A 23,612-nucleotide genomic window follows, 5' to 3' on the forward strand; every position below is an offset into this window, starting at 1 on the left:
AATTTTATCCATCAATTATTCAACAAATCATCGCTTTATTCGACATTTTAACGAAATCGAAAATGCAGTCTCACCAGTTTCATTTCGGTTTTTTATTCCAACACTGTTATTCACATTCATAATATTATAATAATCCTTCGTAAACACGCACACTAATCGTTCAATGCTTAAAATATATTTAACTGTTTAATAAAAACACTCCAAGTCCGATTTGTTGTTGTCCTTAAATCCAAAGCGTCTAGCTAGTTTCGTCATTTAAATTACGTCACATGACATACGTCATAAATTGCGTAATCAATTCAAAGCAAATATAAGTACGGAAAGCTGGTTCTTCATAAAGTTTAGTGAAGGACCAAAATAGTATGATTTTATGACTCAAAACCTTGGCCCATCTATAATTTAGTATAAAAGTAAGATATATATTATAGACGTTTATACACGGCTGAGCCGGGCCGGGTAGTGATAATCGGCCCCAGGTCGCAAACGTTATGCTCCCTGCGGGTTGATTATCACTGCCCGGCCCGGCTCAGCCTTGTATTATCCTCTAAATAATTGACACTAACCATACTTTTAAAATGTGTTTTTTCTTATTTTTTTCGTATTCTTCCTTCGATTAAATATTCTCTCACCGTAGAAGGCAAATGACGAGGTCTAGTAATAAAGACATGTATCGTTTCAAAAAATTTCTTGACTGACTAATCATGTAATAATAGAATAACATAACATATAATCATCTTGTTTATCAATACCGATTGCATATATTTGATCGTGTCTGTTAATGCAGGTTTTACAGTCATTTATATTATGATACCATTTTATATGCTAATAATTATATTATTATTTAGACATTTACGTCAGCTAATTGTGCGAACATGGAAAAAGCGATTTTTATCGTATTAAGAAAATTGCTTACGACTAAAATTTAAAAACAATCATTAACTAATAAATGACATTCCACTATTTTATTTCTCTAGCGCAAAGTTTTGTTAATATCAGTATAACACATTTAGCAATGAACATTACTCGTTACGTGTAATACATACGTGTTTATAAAAAGGAGGTAGACCCGTGTCTAAAGTTTATTTCATTTGTCCAATATTTAAAGAATTTCATTAATGTGTTATTTTCATATTCAAAATTACAAGGAAATTTACAGGAACCTTTTCACAACTTTTTTCAAGTAGTGAAGCTTGTCATTAAATGCTTTATATTGATAGATTTAAACATTGGACCTAAAAAGCTCCAGTTAAAAAACAAGACTACAATTTAAAAAAAAAGGAAAAAAGAGTAACCCTCAACTGGGCTCGAACCACTGACACCTGGAGTAAAAAGTCTCCCGCTTAGACCAGTCGACCATCCGTGCTCATGATTCAGCGGATGTATGTTTTACTTATACAAGCAACCCTCGTAGTTTCCCATATAACTTCAACAACAGAACTTTCCAAATTATTCAATCGTTTCGCATTGCAATGTTTTATAATTTTCAGGTTTTCAAATCGTCAATAGATGCAAATAATAGATGTTTTAGAGCATGGTAAATGTTCAGTATTACAGTTTCCTCACAAATATCATAACAAAAACTAAAATTTGCGAATCTGTCAAAACTTTTTTTTAATTTTGTCTATTTACCAAAACGTGAAAATGCCCCTTTAATATAATCAATAAGTAAATGCAAATAGAACAACGTTTAAACAGAAAAACACGTTCAATACAAGAAAACTCTTAAGACATAATGCATGATTAAGTAGATTTCGTATGTGTATAAACGCATAATAGTTATCGTATCATTAAATGTTTCTTTGTAGATTTGTATTTGCCATTTGTGCATGTAAAGAAACGAACACGATAAGTTGAATATGTTAACACCCCCACGCTTACTAGCGATCTTAATGGCGTTGGCCAGAGCTTAACCGTAGTCATGTTTATGGTTTATGTTGTGCATATATATTCCGTTCATGTTCATAGAGATTCATTATTTTATATTACGAACTAAATAACGCATTAAACAAAATAATTCTATGTTAACACACGTGCAGGATTGAGATGCTTAGATAAAACAGTTTAATCAATATCAGTACTAAATGTAGTCGGAGGAAACATTTTAAATAGACTTCAATGAATGTGCTTGTGAGTTTTCAGCATATTTCAGGTTCATGCAATGTAGTTAGAAATGTATCGAAGCGGTTTTGAAAATACATAGAGTGCCTTACAAAGTTATAGTCCATGAACTAAATGTTCCATGACAAGCAATTAGAAATTAGATGAACCTTTTTTGTTCATTGTATACTTGTATGAGTTGAACTATATATTTTGTTTCATTCATATATTAATTTTTGGGGAAATAACATCGAAGTGACAATCAAGGGTGTGTTATGTCATATTTATATTCCGAGTATATTTTCAACAATTTTTTGTATCTTTCAAAGTGAGAACATTTGGATGTTTAACTGCTTATTTTAAGTCCGTCCTCGAAATAGTGCAGTACACAGTTGTTTAGCAAGTCCCCTATGCCATATGCGTTTTTACTGTCAACTGCTGCTCATGTTAAACACCATATCTTTTCCACAAGATGCCACTCTGTTTCTAGTGAAGACACAATCTGAGGCACAATCTGCAGCACCACAATAAGACTTGCGATAATATAGCAATGATAATTGCGAAGACAATGTTAATCACCCATCTGAAAGTAAAACAAAACCTTATATATCATAGCTCTGAACTCCGTAAAATGTATTCAAATGTTGCACAACTCCCATACACACATTTTACAAACGTCTGCGTTTTTTTTTAAATTCATTTAAAATTCGTAATCTATAAATACAGCAAACTGTTAATTAAATAATATTCATTCCACCATGCGTATAAAAATATCCTACGCGTGCTCTTCAACCCATATCTCGAAGCATTGTTTTGTTTCCTCAGGTCCTGTGATGATAATCCACCTCCATACCTCGTCACAACATACTTTCCTGTCCGTTAGACTTACAGACCAGCAACAGTAGTGTTGACACAACTGAGAGGAGTGATAGTTGCCGTAGAAATCTGTGTAATTCATGCAACAATCTAAACCGTCACTCTCGTACACTACTGAAATAGATACGGATACGATTTGATAGATGATAGATGACTATTGATATTCATCGTCCATATTGCGTTGCAACAGACTTTCATGTCAGTTAGACTCACAGTCTAGTTGACACAGCTAAGATAGATGATAATTTCCATAAATGTCTGTGAAATTAATGCAAAAGTCAAAGCTTTCACATTGGTACACTACAAAAATAGCAACACACCTGATGTATTTGTATTTAGACATATAATCAGGCTGTAGAGCGAATACAGAAAACGTCGGAAAGATAGACAGGTGACTTGTATGCTGACAGGGAATCCATTCGAAACGCATAGAAACACACAAAGATATAGGTGTTAAACATTTATCCAAATATTTCTGATGCGTTAATTTAATATCAATCAAGACACGGACAGAAAAATAAGATAGTATTGTCGTTACGTATATGACAGTAGTTTAATACTTAATTTTGAAGATATTTATTTTAACTCGATTGCATAAAAAACAGAAGGCTTAATTCAATGAATAATGTCGATGGACGAAAACACTCGATGCAAACGACAAATCTTAATTCGACGCTAGTATTGACTTTCATCGATTCACTGCAGAATCAGCTATCTCAAGTACAGAAACGTTGTGATTTCTATTGACTTCTCTAAGTAGTATTTTTGGATAAACAGACTCATTTTCCAAACATATTACTGTTAACATGTTGGCTATTTGGAGAACTTAGTTAATCGTATGATTGTTACTTCTTTATTATTTACAACGAACATTGTTTAAAACTACTGTGTACATAATTTTAGTGTAGTTATACGTATTATACACAATCAACCGGCGATGTCGACACAGTTGACATATTAATGAATTTGTTTAAGATATTGGGTGGTGTTCATGAAATAGGGCACTCTCTCAGTAATGGAAAACGTAGCTGATGCAAACCTCGCCCTTTAACAGTAAAATTTATAAGCTCGAGGGCCAGTGAAAAAGATTTGCACTCGAAGGCGTGAACTGAAAGTACACAACGGGCTTGACAAAATCTTCATAAAGGAAGATTTGACCCAACACCATGCGCAGCTCCTGTCTGTCGCAAGTAGACTATCAAAATAGAAGACACTTGAAAGTGCATGGTCAGCCGATGATAACGTATTGGTAAGCGTATCTGAAAACGGCGGACACGTTATTACAGCGCATCCGCTGTGAATCCGGACTTGACAAAAAACTAAACTATGTAAATATATAAATAAATTTATTTTCTACAAAGTTTATATTGAATTATCAGTTAAAATTCTGTGATGCACGTAAATCAAGATATCGTAATTCTATTTGTATTTATGTACAGAGCACGTGATTATGTGACTACAATTGCAAAGCTGTTTAGCTCTTGACATTGCTAAAAATAAATCTTTGTTTGAAAATGTGTTTACCTGCTTCATGACCGTGGCTTTAAATGAAAAGTTCGCGTGTCGAGTTACTGTAGAAAATGAACACATTGGAAAAGTAGCTTTTATGGTGAACGTCTCAGTAAGGGTAAATCATGTACTAGTGATATAAATTAATCTAAAGGTGATAGCATGAGGTGTTTGTCTCTCGGTACGTCAATATCCACAAATAAGTACGTGCACTGAGATCGTTTACTTTCTGAAACTTTGCATCCTCATGTATTAATACTTTCTTTATTGTCGTTCGGTTATAATCAAATAAATTTTAAAATATATGTTGTATAACAATTAAACTTGCCGAACAATTAAAATTGCCTTTACTGTTTTAACTCATATCGAATTGCGTATACATTAATCTTGATAAGTCGACACCTTATGTATTATTGTTCGTACTAACATGTGTGTACAACGTGACTGCTTCTTATCAACATTTTGCAAATGCTTGTAATTTACCTGTTATATATAATAATTTGATTTATTGAGTACACCAAAGGTTCATAAAATCAAGAACAAATTCATTATTTCTTAAAATAAACAAAATAACACTTACATGTAATACTATAGCATATACATGTAGTGTTACTTAACATTGTTTGTAACATTTTCATATACATATAAGATAATGTATACCATGGGACTGATATTTGCCTTTGCTTTGTATTGACATTATTTTATGTATTGAGAAAACATAGCTAATCTCGTCTTGGAGCATATAATTATCAAATATCATATTCGCTCTCGCATGGTATGAAATTACTGAGAGTGTATATCCCATACACCGTCAGTTACTAACGGTGTAACGGTTATATCTCAACCTACAACTCGATTACTCGGGTAGTATGGAAATTACTCGGGGTATATGGAAAATACTCCGTGGGCACGTGACCGCTCTAAGCCAATCGGATGAGGTCATTTTTATACGAGGTGAGATATTGTTATATACGCAATGAAAATATTGCTTTCAAATGCAGATGAGGTATTGAATTGAATGATGCATAATTTATATGGACTAAAGTGTTTCCTTTAGAAATATCGATTCAATTTGGCGTTGTTATGACCGCATACTGCGGATAGAACGTATATCCATGCCATATAAATACTCTTCATGGCTAGTAAGTGGAACTGAAATAAATATCATTTGTACAGGTGATATGAACAAAAATGACTTCGCTGAAACTTCTGCACGTACAATGCATGCATTTTCTTTACATTATGACTTAACGTAACTTATTTACAACCCAAAACAGTATACGGAATATACATATTACATAGAGGATATTTGTTGGATTGGGTGGAATATCGATTTTAATTCACGAGTGATCATAGAAAATTATATTTTCACGAGTGACACAGCCACGAGTGAAAATGTATTTTTCTATGATCACGAGTGAATTAAAATCGATATTCCACCCAATCCAACAAATGTTCTTTTTATTTTATGCTCACAAATTAATAGTTTTATACGTTTGCCAATCCGTTCAAACCAATTTCCCTTTGGGCGCCCCAAACTATCATTACCGCTTTTACAATAAGCGTTGCAAATAGTTCACAAGAAAACAAACGTTAAACAATAACTTTTTTGTATTGACAATGCAACACATATCAAGTGAAAAGAAAAAAACACCGATAACATCATTTAAAAAATAAATAATCATATGATGACACAATTTGTTTATGTCATGTTGTCGTATAATTATGCGGAGTCTATTTATAGCGTAAAAAACGCTAACAGTGTGTAAGGGATATCAAAAACCGCGTGCCCGTGCCACTTGTTTTTCAATGACTTACTAAATAAAACTCAAACTATCTGGACACACCTCAACTAACTACAACCCCGGTAAATAGGTAATCAGGATAAATATATATGTAGGAAATTAAAGACAAATCAGTCACAGACTAATATAACCTGTATATTGTCTCATTATAACCCAGATCAAATGTCTGGAATAGATTTTTGTGAGAATTACGATATCACACTGTGATCATCAGGCTACAGTATAGCCCTCACATAATTGAAACCAGACATCTACATATAAGCTGGAGTAGATTCAATTTATAATTAAACATGATAAATAGCAATGTATGAGGCATATACTGAGTACCACTACCAAATGACTGGAATAGATTTTTTTGAGAATTACGATATCACATTGTGATCATCAGGCTACAGTATAGCCCTCAAAATCGAAACCAGTTATATACATATTAGCTGAAATAAATTCAAATGAGAATTAAGAATATCAGTACAACATCAACAACACACAATGCTAAAACGACGGAAGGGTACGTTTTCCCCAACACGCAGGTCACTCAGCCTTTTAACGACGGGAGGGTACGTTCCCCTTAATACATGCCACTCGGCCTTTTTCGACCACTATGGATAAGCTCTAATCCTTCTTTTACAACCAAATAGCGCTCTAGGTAACAAAACCCAGGGTTCCGCGAGACCCTCGTTTTCCTTCTCTTAAGCTGTCATCAGCAACGACGACGAAGGTAGGGGAAAAGCACACAGACAACATACTTCCACGCAGGATCGGAAGACGCAGTTAGTGCGCACGTGGGCAAATTTACCCACAGTGCAACCCCTATAGGTGTAAATATTGTTGTAATTAAATGTGATTAGTAAACATGTTTTTCCCATATGTACAAGACTTAAACATGTTGAGTAGAGCGTGTCGGCTGGGCTAGAGGGCGCGCCTGGAGAGATATCTCTTGTCCGTGCACTCTGGCTCCGTTGACATGACATACCCAACATGACAAAAATAAAAATAAAAAATAAATAAGAGAATGGTGACGGTATTTGTGGTTGTTGTTTCCCCTACTGTAGCGTAGGTGATGTTTTCTTGTAGTGTAGTGTAAGTTTTTTTCTTGCATGCCTGTGCCTTGTTACGTTTGACGTTGAATTGTAACCTTTGTATTGCTAACCTGCACGTAGTACCCTTGTCACTTTGAGTGTCAGATCGAATTAGAGGGATGGTCAGCATTAACATCCCAGATCTACATTGTGTCACACCGGTCTTACTGACCTGTGTGAATGCGCGCTAAGCATTGTGGGAAACGGACTTTTTTCCATCATGGCGTTGGTAAACATAATAAACACGGAAGTGAAAAATAGTAATTAGTTATTATCAAAAACAGTCCCCATCAAACCGGGCCAGCTGTAATATATATATATTTGGATGCAGTTTGTGCTTCAAAAGGAGCCACTTTTCATGTCAGTCTATTGTTTGTAAGAATCACTAAACACGTAACTTAGACTAACTAAACACGTTGCAAGACTGTATCTTAGAAATAGTAAATAAATCTAAATCATAAATAAATATTTATAATTAAATACCTGCTGAAATTTGAGAACGTAAACGATTTAAAATAAACGCTGTGAACATTACAAGGAATCTTACATGTAGGCCTAATGTGTGAGAGGATTGATCAGGGCTAAAATAAATGGAGTTCGAAGGATCAAACATTTTGAGGAGGACGTCATGGTATCTTGGACATTTGGCACTTTCATATATTTATTTAGTAGATACTGAAAATGCTGTATGTGCTAATTGCAACATCAGAGACGAGCAGGCGAGGTTTTTACAGCTTAATTTTTCTTGGCATAATATTGTATGTTTTCCATTTAATGTATATGGCGCTCAATTTTAGCTCGGCTGTTTTCAGTGAAAACCCTAGGTATTGCCATAGACAGCTAGTCGTAAGACGTCCGGGTCGTGCTAAAACCTTTACATTGGCCCTAAAATCAAAGTGCTTCCACCTATAACATTGAAACCTCACATGGATATGCACCTTGATGATTTCTACACACCACACCCATTTTCGGGTCACTCGGTCCAAGGTCAAGGTCACTAACCTCTAAAAAAGTTTTAATAAATTTCATTTATTCAAAACTGCACCGCAGCCTAGCTTGGCACCCATTATGTGGTGCCTTGTTTATATATAATTTTAAAAATGTATTAATAACCAGAATAGTTGATGCATGTATAAATAAAAAGATACAGCCATGAACAGTGTGTTTGAATTTTTAATAAATATGCTTTGATTGCTTGCATGCAAAACAATGAAGTCCATATATTGTTAACTGATTTTTAAAATGTTGAATGTCACACCTTACGCACCAGTCCGTTTATGTACAGACACTTTATGCACCACTATCTGACACTTTATGTACCATATTTATAATATATAGAGATAACTAATTAAATATGAATGTGTGTTATTGATGAAATGTATTTTGTGTGATAGTTTATATGAATTTTAGACTTATGTATTGGCCATAGATTTTATTTTTTGTCAGATTGTCTAAGTGTCACTGAGTGTCTTAGTTTAATTTATTAGCCCAAGTACATGTAGTACTCAATAAATGATTTATTATTCTTACCTTAAATTGAAGTAAATTATAAAAATTCATATGTCTCTTATCTTATCCTGACTAATGATTATAAAGCCTATAATGTTTGTATTATATTGTATAATTGAAATGTGATACTTTGAAGAGAAGAGAGAATGACCATAATGTTCAAACTGTAAAAAAATCAAATTATTTCCTTCTTTAGACTTTTATCATGTTTAGAGAATGACCTTAATTCATTAGGACTACTATGAATGAATGGACAATAACACCTATATTTTATGTAGGTGGTACGTAAAGTTTCAAAGTACTGGTAGTACACAAAAGGTCTGGTACATGTACATAAGGTGTTACACCCTAAAATGTTCATGGTATCAGTGTTTCAATAATGTAGTGTTTCTTATTATGTATTGCTTATGTTGTTTTGTTTCAAATTTCAAATTTGCATTTATTTTAAAGCATTTTCAGTCATTTTGTGAATTTCATGTTTTTTGTAATAAGGTGAATTATGTTGCACATGGCGTCAAATATTAATTCATGGTCCCTATGGTGTAGAGAATGTTGTCCGCTGGGCGTGGGTTCGATTAAAACTCTGGGAGAGTTCTCATGATCGTCTCCATGGACAACAAGTACTGGTGTACCAAGTAGTAGTAGTAGTAGTAGTAGTAGTAGTGGTGGTGGTGGTTGTGGTGGTGGTGGTGGTGGTGGTAGTAGTAGTAGTAGTAGTAGTAGTAGTAGTAGTAGTAGTAGTAGTAGAAGTAGTAGTTGTAGTAGTAGTAGTAGTAGTAGTAGTAGTAGTATTAGTAGTAGTAGTAGAAGTAGTAGTAGTAGTAGTAGTAGTAGTAGTAGTAGTTATAGTAGTAGTAGTAGAAGTAGTAGTAGAAGTAGACTAGTAGTAGTAGAAGTAATATCAGTAGTTGTAGTAGTAGTCGTAGTTGTTGTTCTTGTTGTAGTAGTAGATAATTAATTAATTAGTAGTTGTAGTAGTAAGAGTTGTAATGGTTGTGTTTGTATTTGTATTGAATTCTGATAATACAACACAATGATGCTGCAGCTAACGATGATGATGATGAATATGATAATGCTGCAGCTGATTGTGATGATGATTATATGATGGGACTTCGGTATTATAAAATTTGTGAGGTTCAAACACAAAACCTGTTGGATAATAAAACTTCTCATTTTATGACAAAAGAGCTAGATTGTAGAGTAAAAAATAAGTACAGTATACAATTTCCTAATAGGAAAGCTACCATTAAAGGACCATGTGGGCTTCATTAAAAGCAATGCATGAAACAGTTATATCTCTTTCAAATGCACTCAATATTGCTGTTCCAATTGATATGCTCAGAAATGCTTCTGAATGGGCATACACCAATGAGTACTTTCCTTCAGTTATTTCTTCTAAAGACACATTAACAACACTGTCGCCCTAAGCAGGAATTCCAGACGCCCCCTCTAAGATGTTCCCTCCCCAGACATTTCCCCCATTTTAGTTTTAGTGCTTACATTACCCCCCCCCCCACCCCAAACCCCACAATAAATTTATAATGGTTTGGTTGAAGAACAATCTTCATTTATTATCAAAATGATAATTTTGATTATGTAACCTTATGTAATTAACTTTTTATATGAAGAAGCTTGTTTGTTGTTTTCTTTGGATTAATCATTCATTATTTTTGTTAAACTGTTTAAGGAGTGCATGTAAATCATTAGTAAGACGTGCATGTTGGTGTACTAGAGGAATACTAGAGGAATACATGGGATATTCTCAAAATCTTACACATGTTGTTTTTAATATAATTAAATAGGATCAATAGATGAATAAATTCAGTTTGAGTCAACTTGGGCTGGGTTGTGGAACTATAGTTATTTGTTGTTTTTAATCCAATTAAATAGGGTACTATGTAACTGTCAAAGAAAATATGCATTCATACGCATATAATCCAAGTATTGGATGTCACTGATATTTTCAATTTACTAGTAGCTAATTAAGACTAATTAAAACAAAATGGGACTTTCCTTGCAAAGTTTTTCATTATTAATAATATAATAATATAATAAGCTAATATAATCAAAACATATTGATATTTTAATAATTTAACTCAATGATATTAATAATATTTAAATTTGCCCCAAAAAAATAGGGCAGGTAGATAGGAAGGATTTTTTTTGGAAAACCAACAGTGTTGTCAGTGTAAAATATTTATAAAGCTTCTTCAATTTCAGTTTTACATTTTATGTCCTGCAACATATTCTATGCTACTTTATTTTACTATGGTAAGTCATTAAAGTGTAATTTATTTTTCAACTATATAATGTGCTAATCTCATATAATGAATTACTACCCCATTTATAGATGACACCTTATCTAAATTCATTAATACAATAGTTATTATTGTTTTATTGTAACATACTATTCCACTTAAAATGACCATCATAAAACATCAATGCTGTGCTTTATCTACATTTTTCATTGATCTCAATTATTTAAAGAAAAAAATCTATCAGGCACTTATAAAAAAATATATAATTAGGGTGTCAAAATTAAACAAACTGAACAAGTCAATTTGAACTTCTCTTGCAATACAAATGGAGCCACTTGAAGTATCAAATTGTTCCCATACTAGTTGGCAATATAGCTTTGACATTGTGTCTATTCAAAACATGCATCAGACACACCTTCTGAAACTTTTTTAAGCGGTTTTGAAAACGCTATTTCATTGCAAACTTTCGTCAATAACTGATACATGTTGTTATACAACCGAAAGTGAAAGTACAGTTTTAAAAAAATGAATAAAGAGCGAAATTGTTGAAAACTAACGAAAATTTTAATTGATACTAACATAAGACCGTAAGACTGAACAAAATAATACTTAACTTTTAAATCATAACATGAATGTTTACTTATAAAGCAAAGTCTTCATTCATCCGCGGACTTCTTTGTGTCGTAGTCATAAATGCCTCCAAATGGAGGTGTGTGATGCGTCTAAGTATAGAGGTGACAATAACGTAGTGACGTCACCATCTATGTATAGAATGCCCAGATCTATTCCCTCCTGACCAAAATGCACTAATACATATAATTACCATCTGTAACCATAAGCAATATGAACAGGAATAAGAACGTGCGCTCTTTCTCTCTCTCTCTCTCTCTCTCTCTCTCTCTCTCTCTCTCTCTCTCTCTCTCTCTCTCTCTCTCTCTCTCTCTCTCTCTCTCTCTCTCTCTCTCTCTCTCTCTCAAAAACAATCCAATATAAAGGCGCGTGAAAATTGTCTCCCCAAGAAAGAAAGTGTAGAACCAGAAATTGTCCTCCCTGTTCCCCCAACAACCAGGCATCTCGGTCCAACCACACAAACGCAGCCCCTTTACAACATATAAAACTAAATTACCTTTAAATTACCTTTAAAAACTAGTCTTACTCTTGCAACACCATTAAAACACCTGACAATATCCAATAGCACAACAGAGAGAGCCCATGTGAATTTACACCAAGACACAGGGCAGTAGAGTAATATCTGTACTAATCTATGTTTATGTACTAACCAGTCCTCCGCGAGGGACGTAAAACGGGAGTGCAGTGTATCGGTGCTGTACACCGGGCACTTAAAAGAACCAGGGGCGCCTCTGGAATCGGGGCACCCTCTGTATCCCGCTCGAACCCCCACTAACACCTCTTGGGGCGGAGAGCACAAAAAACCACACACAAACTATAAGGAATAAACATTAATGCCAATATTAAAGGATAGTGCTAATCTAGAGATAATAGAAATACTGCAAAAACCATTTCGATAAAAGGCAAACCACTACATAATCCATAGAAAAAAAAAGCATCTAGACACATTAAGGTCTCATTGGCCATCGTGCTCTGATGTATAATATGACCTAATTTTCTCCCCTGAAGGGTCACAGTGGCAGGTCGATACATCTGTAGTCGCGAAGACGCTGGATGACCTGTAAATAAATCTCAAACACACACAACAGTGTGTACACATGTATGTTCAAGGGAAGTTACTCCGTATGTTGATATTAATATTCATCGAAGAGTTCTCGCTCTTGGTGGAAGAATGCGTGGGGGTCACAATGGGGTGTAAAAAATAGTGCCGGTAAAACAGTGAAAATTATCGATAATTTTCAATGATAATTTTCACTGTTTTAACAGTGAAATTATCAGTTTTAATTCACTGATATTTCTCTATAAACCACCGGAAAGCATGAAATAAAGGACTTCATTCAATGACATATGTATGAATACCAGTATTCAAAATCCTGTATAATATAAATATACCAGAAAAAAAGTTCGGTACATGTTCAATGTTTTTGTTGTAATAACATTTACAAAAAAAATAACAAAAAACTATATCGACATATTTCGGTAAAAGACACAGGGGATTATTCAAGACTATGACATTTAAAATCAAGATATTCGTAGGGATCTACTGAAATGCGAAGGTTTTTATAATTACACAGAAAGAATAACTAAAACAATACAACAGATTGCAGCTTTTGTATTCCATACAAAATGGCTGTTTACGTCCTCTTGATCAAGTACCATGAATAAACAATAACATAAAAAAACATTCGACAACGTGGAAGTATATACTGAAACGCCAAAAACTATTTAATATTTTTTTTTGTTTCAGTAATTATATCGTTTTACTTCTGCGTAAATGAATGCTAATATTTTAACAACATTGCAAATTAAAAAAAGGCATATCACCTGTGTGCTAAAGACTGATGAAACACATATCGAACATGTATTCCTTATAACATTAATAAATCAATTCCACCTATTAACATTTATCAAACAAGCGGTCCTCAAGCAAATTATACATGTAGAGCAAATGTCCTAAACAGGTTGGTTTTGTTTGAAACCAGTGTTAAATTGACGAAATCACACGCGATTTCCGCCTATGCAAAATGCAAACGCGAGCATTTGTTAATCATTTCCCACAACCCAGGAGTAAGCAATTGTATTTGTCTTACTTAGGAATACATTTTGGTCCTATTGAAATAGCATATCAATTCCTCAAGGAAGTTATGCATGAATTTAGATCATCAGTGTGTGATTCGTGCAACCGTAACTGTGCACTGTGTGGCTTATACAATGTTAAATGTCGGCCACTACCAATGGGTCTCTGCCCCTGAACCAGTCCAGTCGTGTAACCTGAACACACAGGACGCCCCAGCTTAGAACCCTTACCCCGGTCTAAAGCCCTTGTGTACATTATTTTTATATTTCGATCAAACCTTAATGAGACCGCTGTATGCCCTAATAATTGATTATGTATCGCGATGTTAAATCTTATCGATTTTCGTTTCAGCGCACTGAAAGATTTGTATGAAAAATTTCACTAAATTGACAAATCAAATGCAGAATGGCCCATTAAATTACAAAATAATATCCAGAAAGATGTAACACTTTCAAATGCACTAAACACATGCCTGAAAGTTAACTGTTGCAGAGGTAATCTTATCCTGCAGACAACTTTACCATTATATGTGCATAACCGCTGTGGAGCTCGTCTTGTTTACATCCCCAACTTCGAGAACCAAGCCAGTTAAGGGTTCAAACATTAGGTTAGTGTTCACAAATAACGCGAAAATTGGAAGATCAGTTACAGTACAGCTCACGCAAAACCAACAAAGTCCTCGGCATCGATTCGCGGAGTAACGCCGCGTAGATGCGGCGATTCGCCGAGTATAACTATTTACAAATATTGATTGTATACTAATCTATAACACATGTTATCGAAATATAGAAACATACACAGAAAATACGCTGTGCGATTGTTAACATTTCTCAATATCTGCATACATTTAATTAAATTATCAATCGGATGTCATCTGTCAAAACAATTATTATGTATGTCGATAACTAGATCTATATTGAGTTAAAGTTTACACAGTTAAATCCCGTAGATTATTTCGGAAACGAGACTTGCTTTAAACGTCTGTCATGTCGCCAAATTTGTTGCTCAATAATTTAAAGAAAATAAATGTAGTATTAGATACACATTTTACAACATGTACATGATTCTATGCTTGTTATTCTTTAGCAAGGCAACCAAAATTCTAAAGATGGCTGCCAGTGCAGCAACCATCTGCGAAAAAAGAGAGACATATTGTTGTTGCTTTGTCTAAGTTATCTCTATAACATTAATATGAGGATAAACAGTGCACCAACATCTCAACCTGTGCTTTGCGACACACTCTTTATTAATTTGAATGGGTTGTGTGCATTCATACTTGCGGTATAAAAAGCTATAACATAATTTTGAAAACTAAGATTATGCAATAGCGAACAACTTCAGTGCCTTCAGCGATTTGATATAATGTTTTATTTGACCGTACGATTATTAAACCTTTAACATAACATATTTTTATAAATCTTAAACTTGTAAAAATTCCAAAGTATGTATGTTATGTTCAAATACCCGTTATAATATAAAAATGAAGCTTGCACTTTGGTATATATTGTTGGGACGCATTGGCCATGGCATGTATTACTGGTATGTATTTGTTCTATTTTTGAAGATCGTGTACCTTAAACATGATGAACGGGAGGGCTTGTGCGCTTGATATTTCGTTTATGTTAATACACCCAATATTTATAAGACCCATGGCGAACGCCTCATAAGTTTAAATTGTACTTGTGAAATCTGATACGGCTTTGGAAAATCCCGGTCTGTTGCAATCGATACCCCTGCAAAGCTTGTTTTTGTATATGATAAAATAGGTTTGCAAGTACGTCCTTTAATTTTTGGGCTTGCTGTTTTAAGATTTTGTGAAATGGGAAGAACATATTTGCAATGCCAATTATTTTCAATGAATAACTTAAGTCGGGCAGACATAGCTGATATCTTATTAACTACTTTTATGTATAAAACTTCCGTGTGTAACGCAAATGCTTGATATATATTTGTTATTCCAATTTTCGGAACTGGACATACCGATCGTTAAACTGATACTAGATTTGCACACTCTTAAATAAAGAAAAGAAAATTCCCCTACAAGCTGGCCATTATTTACGTTATTGATAATACACTTAAAGTTTTTAGATGTGTATTTATATTCTTTTCCTACGAGACATGGTTTACTGGGATATACACGTAATAGGATGAGTTATTTTAATTAGTGCGATCAGTTATCATTTTCTGTTTGAAACAAGCATCATAAAATCGATTAATTGTATAATAGAAACACATAACATATTTTTATTATATATATTTATGGTTTTGAATTCATGTTGCATTTTATTATGTTTATTTTTTTAATAAAAAAAGTGTATATCCTATGTACTGCAAATGACATTAAGTCTCGTCTTATTATCTACCATGTTGTACTTTTTATAATCGTCTTTTCCATAAACTCATTATCAGTATTATGGATATGTGAATAATAAAGCACAAAAAGATAGTACCACATATAAATGGGGGACAAACCTTCATATATTGGCAATACACCTCATTCGTTTTCTTATTTCATTCAAAAGTGTAAGCTCCCTTTAACAGGCCTACTTTTATTCCCGCATCATATTACAAGCTTAATGTTTACAGCACACAGCGGTAACATGTTACGAAACTGCAACTAAATTGCATGTTAAAACCCTCTTAAAAATGCAATAATTTATGTCAAAGCCTCAATTTCATTGTGGAAAAGTATACCGTACTTAAGCATGGCCTACGTGCATGTTAGCGCTGAAAACATAACAGTGCGCCGTTAGTTTTCAAACAAACATTTGAATACGTATTGTATCTTTGCAATCTGATACAACGCCCGGGAATGGCGGTCTGATAAAATCGATATCCCAGCCAAGCCTGCTCTACATTAATATATTTTGCATACCAGCAGGCTGAATATAGTTTCTTAATTGTCCATGACAACAGGAAGATAAGTATCGAATGTGTAGAATTTCCAACGACTAACCAAGAGACTATTAACACTTAAGAACAATTAAACAGGTGCATGCCATGGTGGTCTGATGTGTCATTATGCAAGGATATTTAATGCGTGTTTCTTCCGATCATATTATTTTCCTGCCATTGTAAATGTTTTGCAATATGCATTGTATTATACATCAAGCTTTTTCAGACAACTATTTGTATGATCAAGAATAAGGAACATTCATGAACAACACGCTTTACATTGTAGTTAAGATCTTTAATCCTGTTACTTGCAAACGTCTATGCGCCATAGTGTGGTTGCCAGTAGTTATGTGAATCACATTATATTACATGTTAACTTGTATAAACAGCCATTGTATTAAAGTAGGTCATGGTTGTATTGATTGCTGAATATTTGCTTGGAGAGGCTTCTTAAGTTACAGGCGCGATTATGTAAATTGATTATTTAAGTCTAAAATAGTGTTCAGGTGATCATTTTCGTCGTAATTTTAAAGCTTTTTGGTAATGCGATCATTTTAAGTGTGGCAGTTAGAGCAGGTATAAATACCAAATGTTTCAATGCATATTTTGCCAAAAATCATGATAAAGGTTTGCCACTGAAAACTTCATTGCCTTCGATACGTATATGTAAGGCAAACGTATAATGGTGTTACGATTACAACCTTTTGGTAATTCATGACACGCAAGGAATTTTGTAAGAATAATGTAATGACAGTGTTCATATTTTCTTAACGTAATGTTCAACACATGAATTTGCGGGGTACAGAATTCGCGCTATTTCGATTGCCAATGTGCTCCTGCGGTCTTTATCTTTAATACCCAGTCCATGTGAAGAAAAGCTACTTATTTTTAATCAGAACACTCGTTTAAATTGAAGCCTATTATGCTTGTTCGATGAACATGTATACACGTCAGTTCTAATGTTTAGCGGTCCACTTCTACATCTATGTTCAAATGCGGTCGTGATATTGAACATAATCAGCATCATCATCATCATCAGCAGCAGCATCGGCGGCGGTGGCGGGGCGGCGGCGGCGGCGTGGTCGTCGTCGTCATTTTTATCACCATCATCATCACCATTTGCATATGATACTTCACGTGTCTGAGATATATGTGGTTCCATTAGCTGAAATACAATATTGTTCTGTGAACAGCAGTATTTGGCATACGTACGTGTTTTTTTTATGCCCCCCGAAGAGTGGCATGAAGTTTTTTAACTGCCCGTCAAGCCGTCCGTCTGTCTGTCTGTCCGTCAGTCCGTCCGTCCGTCCGAACACTTTATCATTGGTCATAACTTTTGCAATATTGAAGATAGAAACTTGATATTTGGCATGCATGTGTATCTCATTGAGCTGCACATTTTGTGTGGTCAAAGGTCAAGGTCATCATTCAAGGTCAAAGATCAAATATATGGCTTCAAAGCGGCGCAGAAGGGGGCATTGTGTTTCTGACAAACACCTCTCTTGTTAGTTGTTCGCTTGCGAACAATTAAGGTTAAGAGCTAGTTTTGCAAGTCGGTCTGCTCTTAACTACCCTAAGAACGATGACCACCGCATCTGCTTGTGCACACTGATTAGCCTGTGTATGCTTCACCACTGGTACACTGCAGACAGTGAGTGTGTTTATGTAATCAATAGTGTTTAACAGCCTGTGCGACAACATTGGCCAGTTTGTCATTGAAATCTGTACATATTGGCTGCGTTCAGGGAAAACGGGGCCTTATGTATGACCAATAAGTGGTGTCCTGTGCACACTGATTAGCAAGTGCAGTTCGCACAAGCTAATCAAGGACGACACTTTCTGATTCTATGGTGTTTTTCGTTTAAAAACAGTCTCTGGTACTGGGTTGACAATTTATGCATATGCATTAAGCCCTGTTTTCCCAAGAAGCTGCAGTCAGTATACAATACACTAATTGTTTCAGTAATGAAGAAACTGAAACAGCGTAACGGTAACGATACAGTGTGTTTAAATTATATTTTATTTAGAGGAATTGTCCGAACGTAGTTAATCTACATTTAATAAACATCATGATTTCGGAACTTGTAATCAGTTTCTATCCCAGGTAAATTATAGTTTATAAGATTGTTCGCCGAGTGACTCAGCGTCATATCACCAACAATTTCCTCGGCATCATGCCAAGGCGTGCCGCGGCGTGTCTCGGCGAACAGACACGGCGACTCGGCGACCAGATGGTCGATGCCGAGTCGACTCCGCGAACAATTGATGTCGTCAAACTCCGCGGATCGCGGAATTTGTTGGTTTTGCGTGAGCTGTACTGTAAATATTTATAAGCTTGTAACGCATGCCATACATGCATACATGATACAAGATACAAGATACAAACTTTTATTTCAAGTCGGTTAACAGTAAGTAACAGTATAACATTAGATATGTATATCTATTGACCGACAATATAATATAATACGAACTGCTCTATAGGCGTTAAAATTATGGCTGACTGATAAACATTTGATGCTATCACATGAGAACAATCATCATAACGTTTTCAAATATGAAGATCGCTTTTCAAACAAAGTCTTCGAGAGGTCACATAGTAATTTGTATCTTTCAGAAAATATGGCATTATCACCTCTTTTTGGACGGAAGGAAGCGGGGACAAAATATTAATATTTTGCCAATGAAAATGCTACTTAAAGGTATCTTTTAACGGTTGGGTAAATTGACAAAATTGAAAAAAGTTGTTTCAGATTCGCAAATTTTCGTTTTAGTTATGATATTTGTGAGGAAACAGTATTACTGAACATTTACCATAGTCCAATATAGCCATTTTATGTATCTTTTGACGATTTGAAAACCTAAAAATTATAAAGCGTTGCAACGCGAAACGATTGAAAAATTTGGAGAGTTCTGTTGTTGTCGTTTAAATTTACGAAACTACGAAGATTGCTTAGATAAGGTATAAAATACTTCTTCTGTGTATACTCGGCGGAATAGCCGAGAGGGTTAATGCGTTTTTATTTCAGACTAACTCCAGGACTCCGGGGGTCACTGGTTCGAGCCCTGGTACCGGCTACTTTTTTTTCCTTGTTTTAATTTTATTCTTGATTTTTTATTGGAGCTTTTAAGATCCAATGTATACATTTATCAATATAAAGCATGTAATGACAAACTTCAAAAAATGCCAAAATCTGTGAAAAGGCCCCTTTAAACATGTCAATAGCAGTAAGTTCTGTAAAGCACTCACCCGCCATGAAAATCACTGTAGCATGAACGATTGTGTAAGTCCGCATGTTTGAAAATCGTTTTACGAAGACTAGTTTTACAATTTACCAGATCATAATGCACAATTGGTTTAACATGCATAAGGACACGGGACTTTAGAGCACACACTATTTATCAGTTGTAATGTGTGTGCATAAAGAAAAAAAACTGGTGCAAGCCTATCTTGAACGTGCCCGTTTAAACATAAAGTGTCGGTTACTTAAAAAAAGATATCATTGACAAAGGCGGGAGGCGGAAATGAAAAAAACTTTATTTATAGAAAGATTATACTTGCACATAAATTAAGAATCATGGCTTTATAATATGCTTCATGTTCCATAACATAATGAAATTAAACCAATTTCAATGAAACGTACATTTACGTAGAATGTCTTATTTACACATACATGTAGTTGGCAAAGTTTCAGGTGAACGAAACTGTGAATCATAGGCATTGCCATGCGGTTTTCGTTAAATAACGTTATAAATGTGAATATTTCGGGGTCGTCCAATTAAAATACACTTTGATAAAAACAGCAACATAGTTTGTTTTTACGAAATACGATTTATAAGCGTTAAGGTTCTCTTCAATAAAATATAAACTTATTGAGTTTTTTATAAATAACTTATTTCTTATATCGAATATTTAACAAGATTCTTCATATTTAGATCTAAAGTCACTCGCTCATCTTTTGGCTGTTAGAATAACGAGAATTCATGAAAAGTATCGAACTTGCAATATTTACCACTTGTTTATCAAACATCATCGAGCTTGTTAAGGTTAGGCTCAGACTTCCACCGGTATATCGTAAAGTATATGGTTTCCATAAACAATTTTTTCATAGATCAATGAAATGTAATCCTACATAATATAATTGAACAAGACATTTGATTGATTATTGTAAATGTTTTTTTGTTGCTGTTTGTTGACCATTTTCACAATAATTCGGAGTTTTTAATTTATATATTTACAGAACTACTGTTTATCGTTGAATTCGTTCCATTTGAAAACTGTATATACTTTTTGGATAGTAGGTTGTACTTTTCATACCGACAACTGCTGATCGTGTTAAATCTTTTTAACTGGATTTTTAATGAATGTTTGACTAAAATAATAAAAAATGTGCTATATAATGATCCGAACAATAAGGTTTATATATGACTGAAAACACATTTGGCTGCGTGCATGCAATTTAATTTTTTGCAATGGTCAAACTCGAAAAGTATCCAAGCAGTCGTTAAGGTTTATATTATTTTCTTAGCTGCACTAAAGCTTTTTAACAACAATGAACTATTGCCTTGTTATATAAATCTTTGGGTTTGAATCGTCCCTTTAAATTGCGCATATCTAATGTTCAGTGTGCATATTCAGTTTCTTGTGTGCGTACAACGTCATGATTTCAGAGCACAGATTTGTTAATATACACTATTAGTTGGAATCGATAACTCGTCGTAACCCACGGCAGACTCCTTAAACAGTTGTTGTCCATCGATATTTTATGAAATTGATATTACTGTGTGAAACTCGTACAACGTATCATCTTCTCTATGATATATGCTTGCAGAAGGAGAACATGAGAATAATTCAAACAGTTTAATGTGTTCACAGAATTTGTATTATGAATGATATGTGATGAAATACTACAATGTTAAGAAAGGATATCATTTAAGTCCCAAAACACGAATCTTTTACAGGATGTTTTTGCAAACATGGATGCATAGATAGATGCATAGATAGATGCAAAGATACATAGATGCAAACACCTACCTACCTCCCACCCCCCTCTCTCCCTCTCCCTCTCCGAGATAGAGAGAGAGAGAGAGAGAGAGAGAGAGAGAGAGAGAGAGAGAGAGAGAGAGAGAGAGAGAGAGAGAGAGAGAGAGAGAGAGAGAGAGAGAGAGAGAGAGAGAGAGAGAGAGAGAGAGAGAGAGAGACAGAGAGACATAGAGAGAGACAGAGAGACAGAGGGAGAGGGAGAGACAGAGGGAGAGAGAGAGAGAGAGAGAGAGAGAAGGAGGGTGGGAGGGAGGTAGGTGTTCGCATCTATGTTTGCATCGATACGTGTTAACATCAAACACACATACATTATTGACATTTTCAATAAAAATACTCTTGTCATCCTGATCACAGTTACAGGATGAAAAATCAACGGTTGTCTGCAAGGTCCCCTGCATGATGATTACGAAAGGAGGAGAGGCAACGAATGTAGCAACGACGGCACTATACCAGACAAAAGATCTGGGAGGCAAAGGAGTGGCTCATTGATTATCCTCTAACAAAAAAGGGCAATCGCAAGCTGTGCGAAAATAACTACACCGTCAGTCTCATAAGCCATTCCAGCAAAGTATTTCTCCGCATCATCCTCAACCAACTGAAAAGTAAGGCCGAGGAAATGCCTCTGAACTAGCAGGCTTGGTTCAGAGGTAGACGGAGTAAAGAAAAAAAGTCTTAAACTGTAGAGTCATCATCGAGAAACACCCACAACACTAACGTAAGCTCTTCTTCAACTTCATCGACTTTAAGAAAGCGTTCGACAACGTGAGGCATGATGGCTTATGGCATGTTTTGAGAAGATTTGACATTGGCGAAGGGCTTGTGCAAGTAATCCAAGAACTTTTGGAAACGCAACCATCGCAGTACGTCTCTAAGGACGAATGGGTAACTTCGGCATACCATTAGTGAGCGTTCGTCATTGATGTCTGCTTTTCCCCGTTCGGTTTGACATTTTTCTTGAGAGGATAATGCATAAGATCCCACAGGAGTATCACGCATTCAACATCTCGGTGAGAAACCTGTCTCAGAATTGATTATTGCTTATGGCATTGACCACATGGGTGACGCCAGCAGTGCAATAAAAGACCTCACCTACAGACTCTATAAAAAGGAAGGAGCACGCGGGATGGAGTTCAGCAAGGAGATCGAGGTTAACAGCATGGTCAACACCAGTTAAGACATCTCCATTAACGGCAAACAGCTGGAATAGGCTTCAAGCTTCATGTATTTTTGAGCAACGTTGCCTAATGGTCGTACCAATACCGCAGAGGTCCAAGAAGAATGACCATGGCGACCGAAGCCAGACTGGGCAGGTTGTTGATAAAAAAGTCCATCAGTTTCCCTACTTAACACAGACTATTCAAGTCCCTCTTAGCCTTAATCTTACTGTAGGGTTGCGAGACGTGGACACTTCAAGCGGACACAGAATGCATGATACTTGTCTTTGGATATTCGTATCTGCGAAGAATGGTTCGTATCTCTTACATAGAGAACAAGACCAACGAATCCGCTTAGACCATGACAACAGCACTCGTTGGCCCAAGTGAACCCCTTCTGGCGATATTCAAACGACAAAAGCTGGCTTGATTTTTACACGTCACCAGGTACTCGGTGAAGTGTAAGACTGTTCTACAGAGCACGCTAGGGGGGGGGCTTCAGAGGAGTAGCTAGATGCACAATGTGAACGAATGGACGTAAGATGAGCTACCCCCAGCAACCCACAGGACACCTCACTCTCTGTTTCGTCGTCCCACACCCGCTACCCTAACACACGTCAAGACCAGTCACTGAAATGATCATGATGATTACTGTTCGTTTGCCGAGCAATACAATTACACC

The 23,612-nt window shown here is 35.2% G+C and overlaps 1 protein-coding gene across 1 annotated transcript; it reads right to left on the bottom strand.

The window, feature by feature from the left end:
* Positions 1-2,257: 2,257 nt before the first annotated feature.
* Positions 2,258-20,144, bottom strand: LOC127879799 (uncharacterized). Its single transcript, XM_052426851.1, has 3 exons — positions 19,983-20,144; positions 2,877-3,087; positions 2,258-2,680 (listed from the first exon to the last, which is right to left on the bottom strand). Exons 1-3 carry the CDS (start codon positions 20,026-20,028, stop codon positions 2,584-2,586), a joined length of 354 nt encoding a protein of 117 aa, XP_052282811.1. The 5' UTR covers positions 20,029-20,144; the 3' UTR covers positions 2,258-2,583.
* Positions 20,145-23,612: the final 3,468 nt, after the last annotated feature.

This window comes from Dreissena polymorpha, chromosome 4 (genome assembly GCF_020536995.1).
Source record: "Dreissena polymorpha isolate Duluth1 chromosome 4, UMN_Dpol_1.0, whole genome shotgun sequence".
Lineage (NCBI taxonomy): Eukaryota > Metazoa > Mollusca > Bivalvia > Myida > Dreissenidae > Dreissena > Dreissena polymorpha.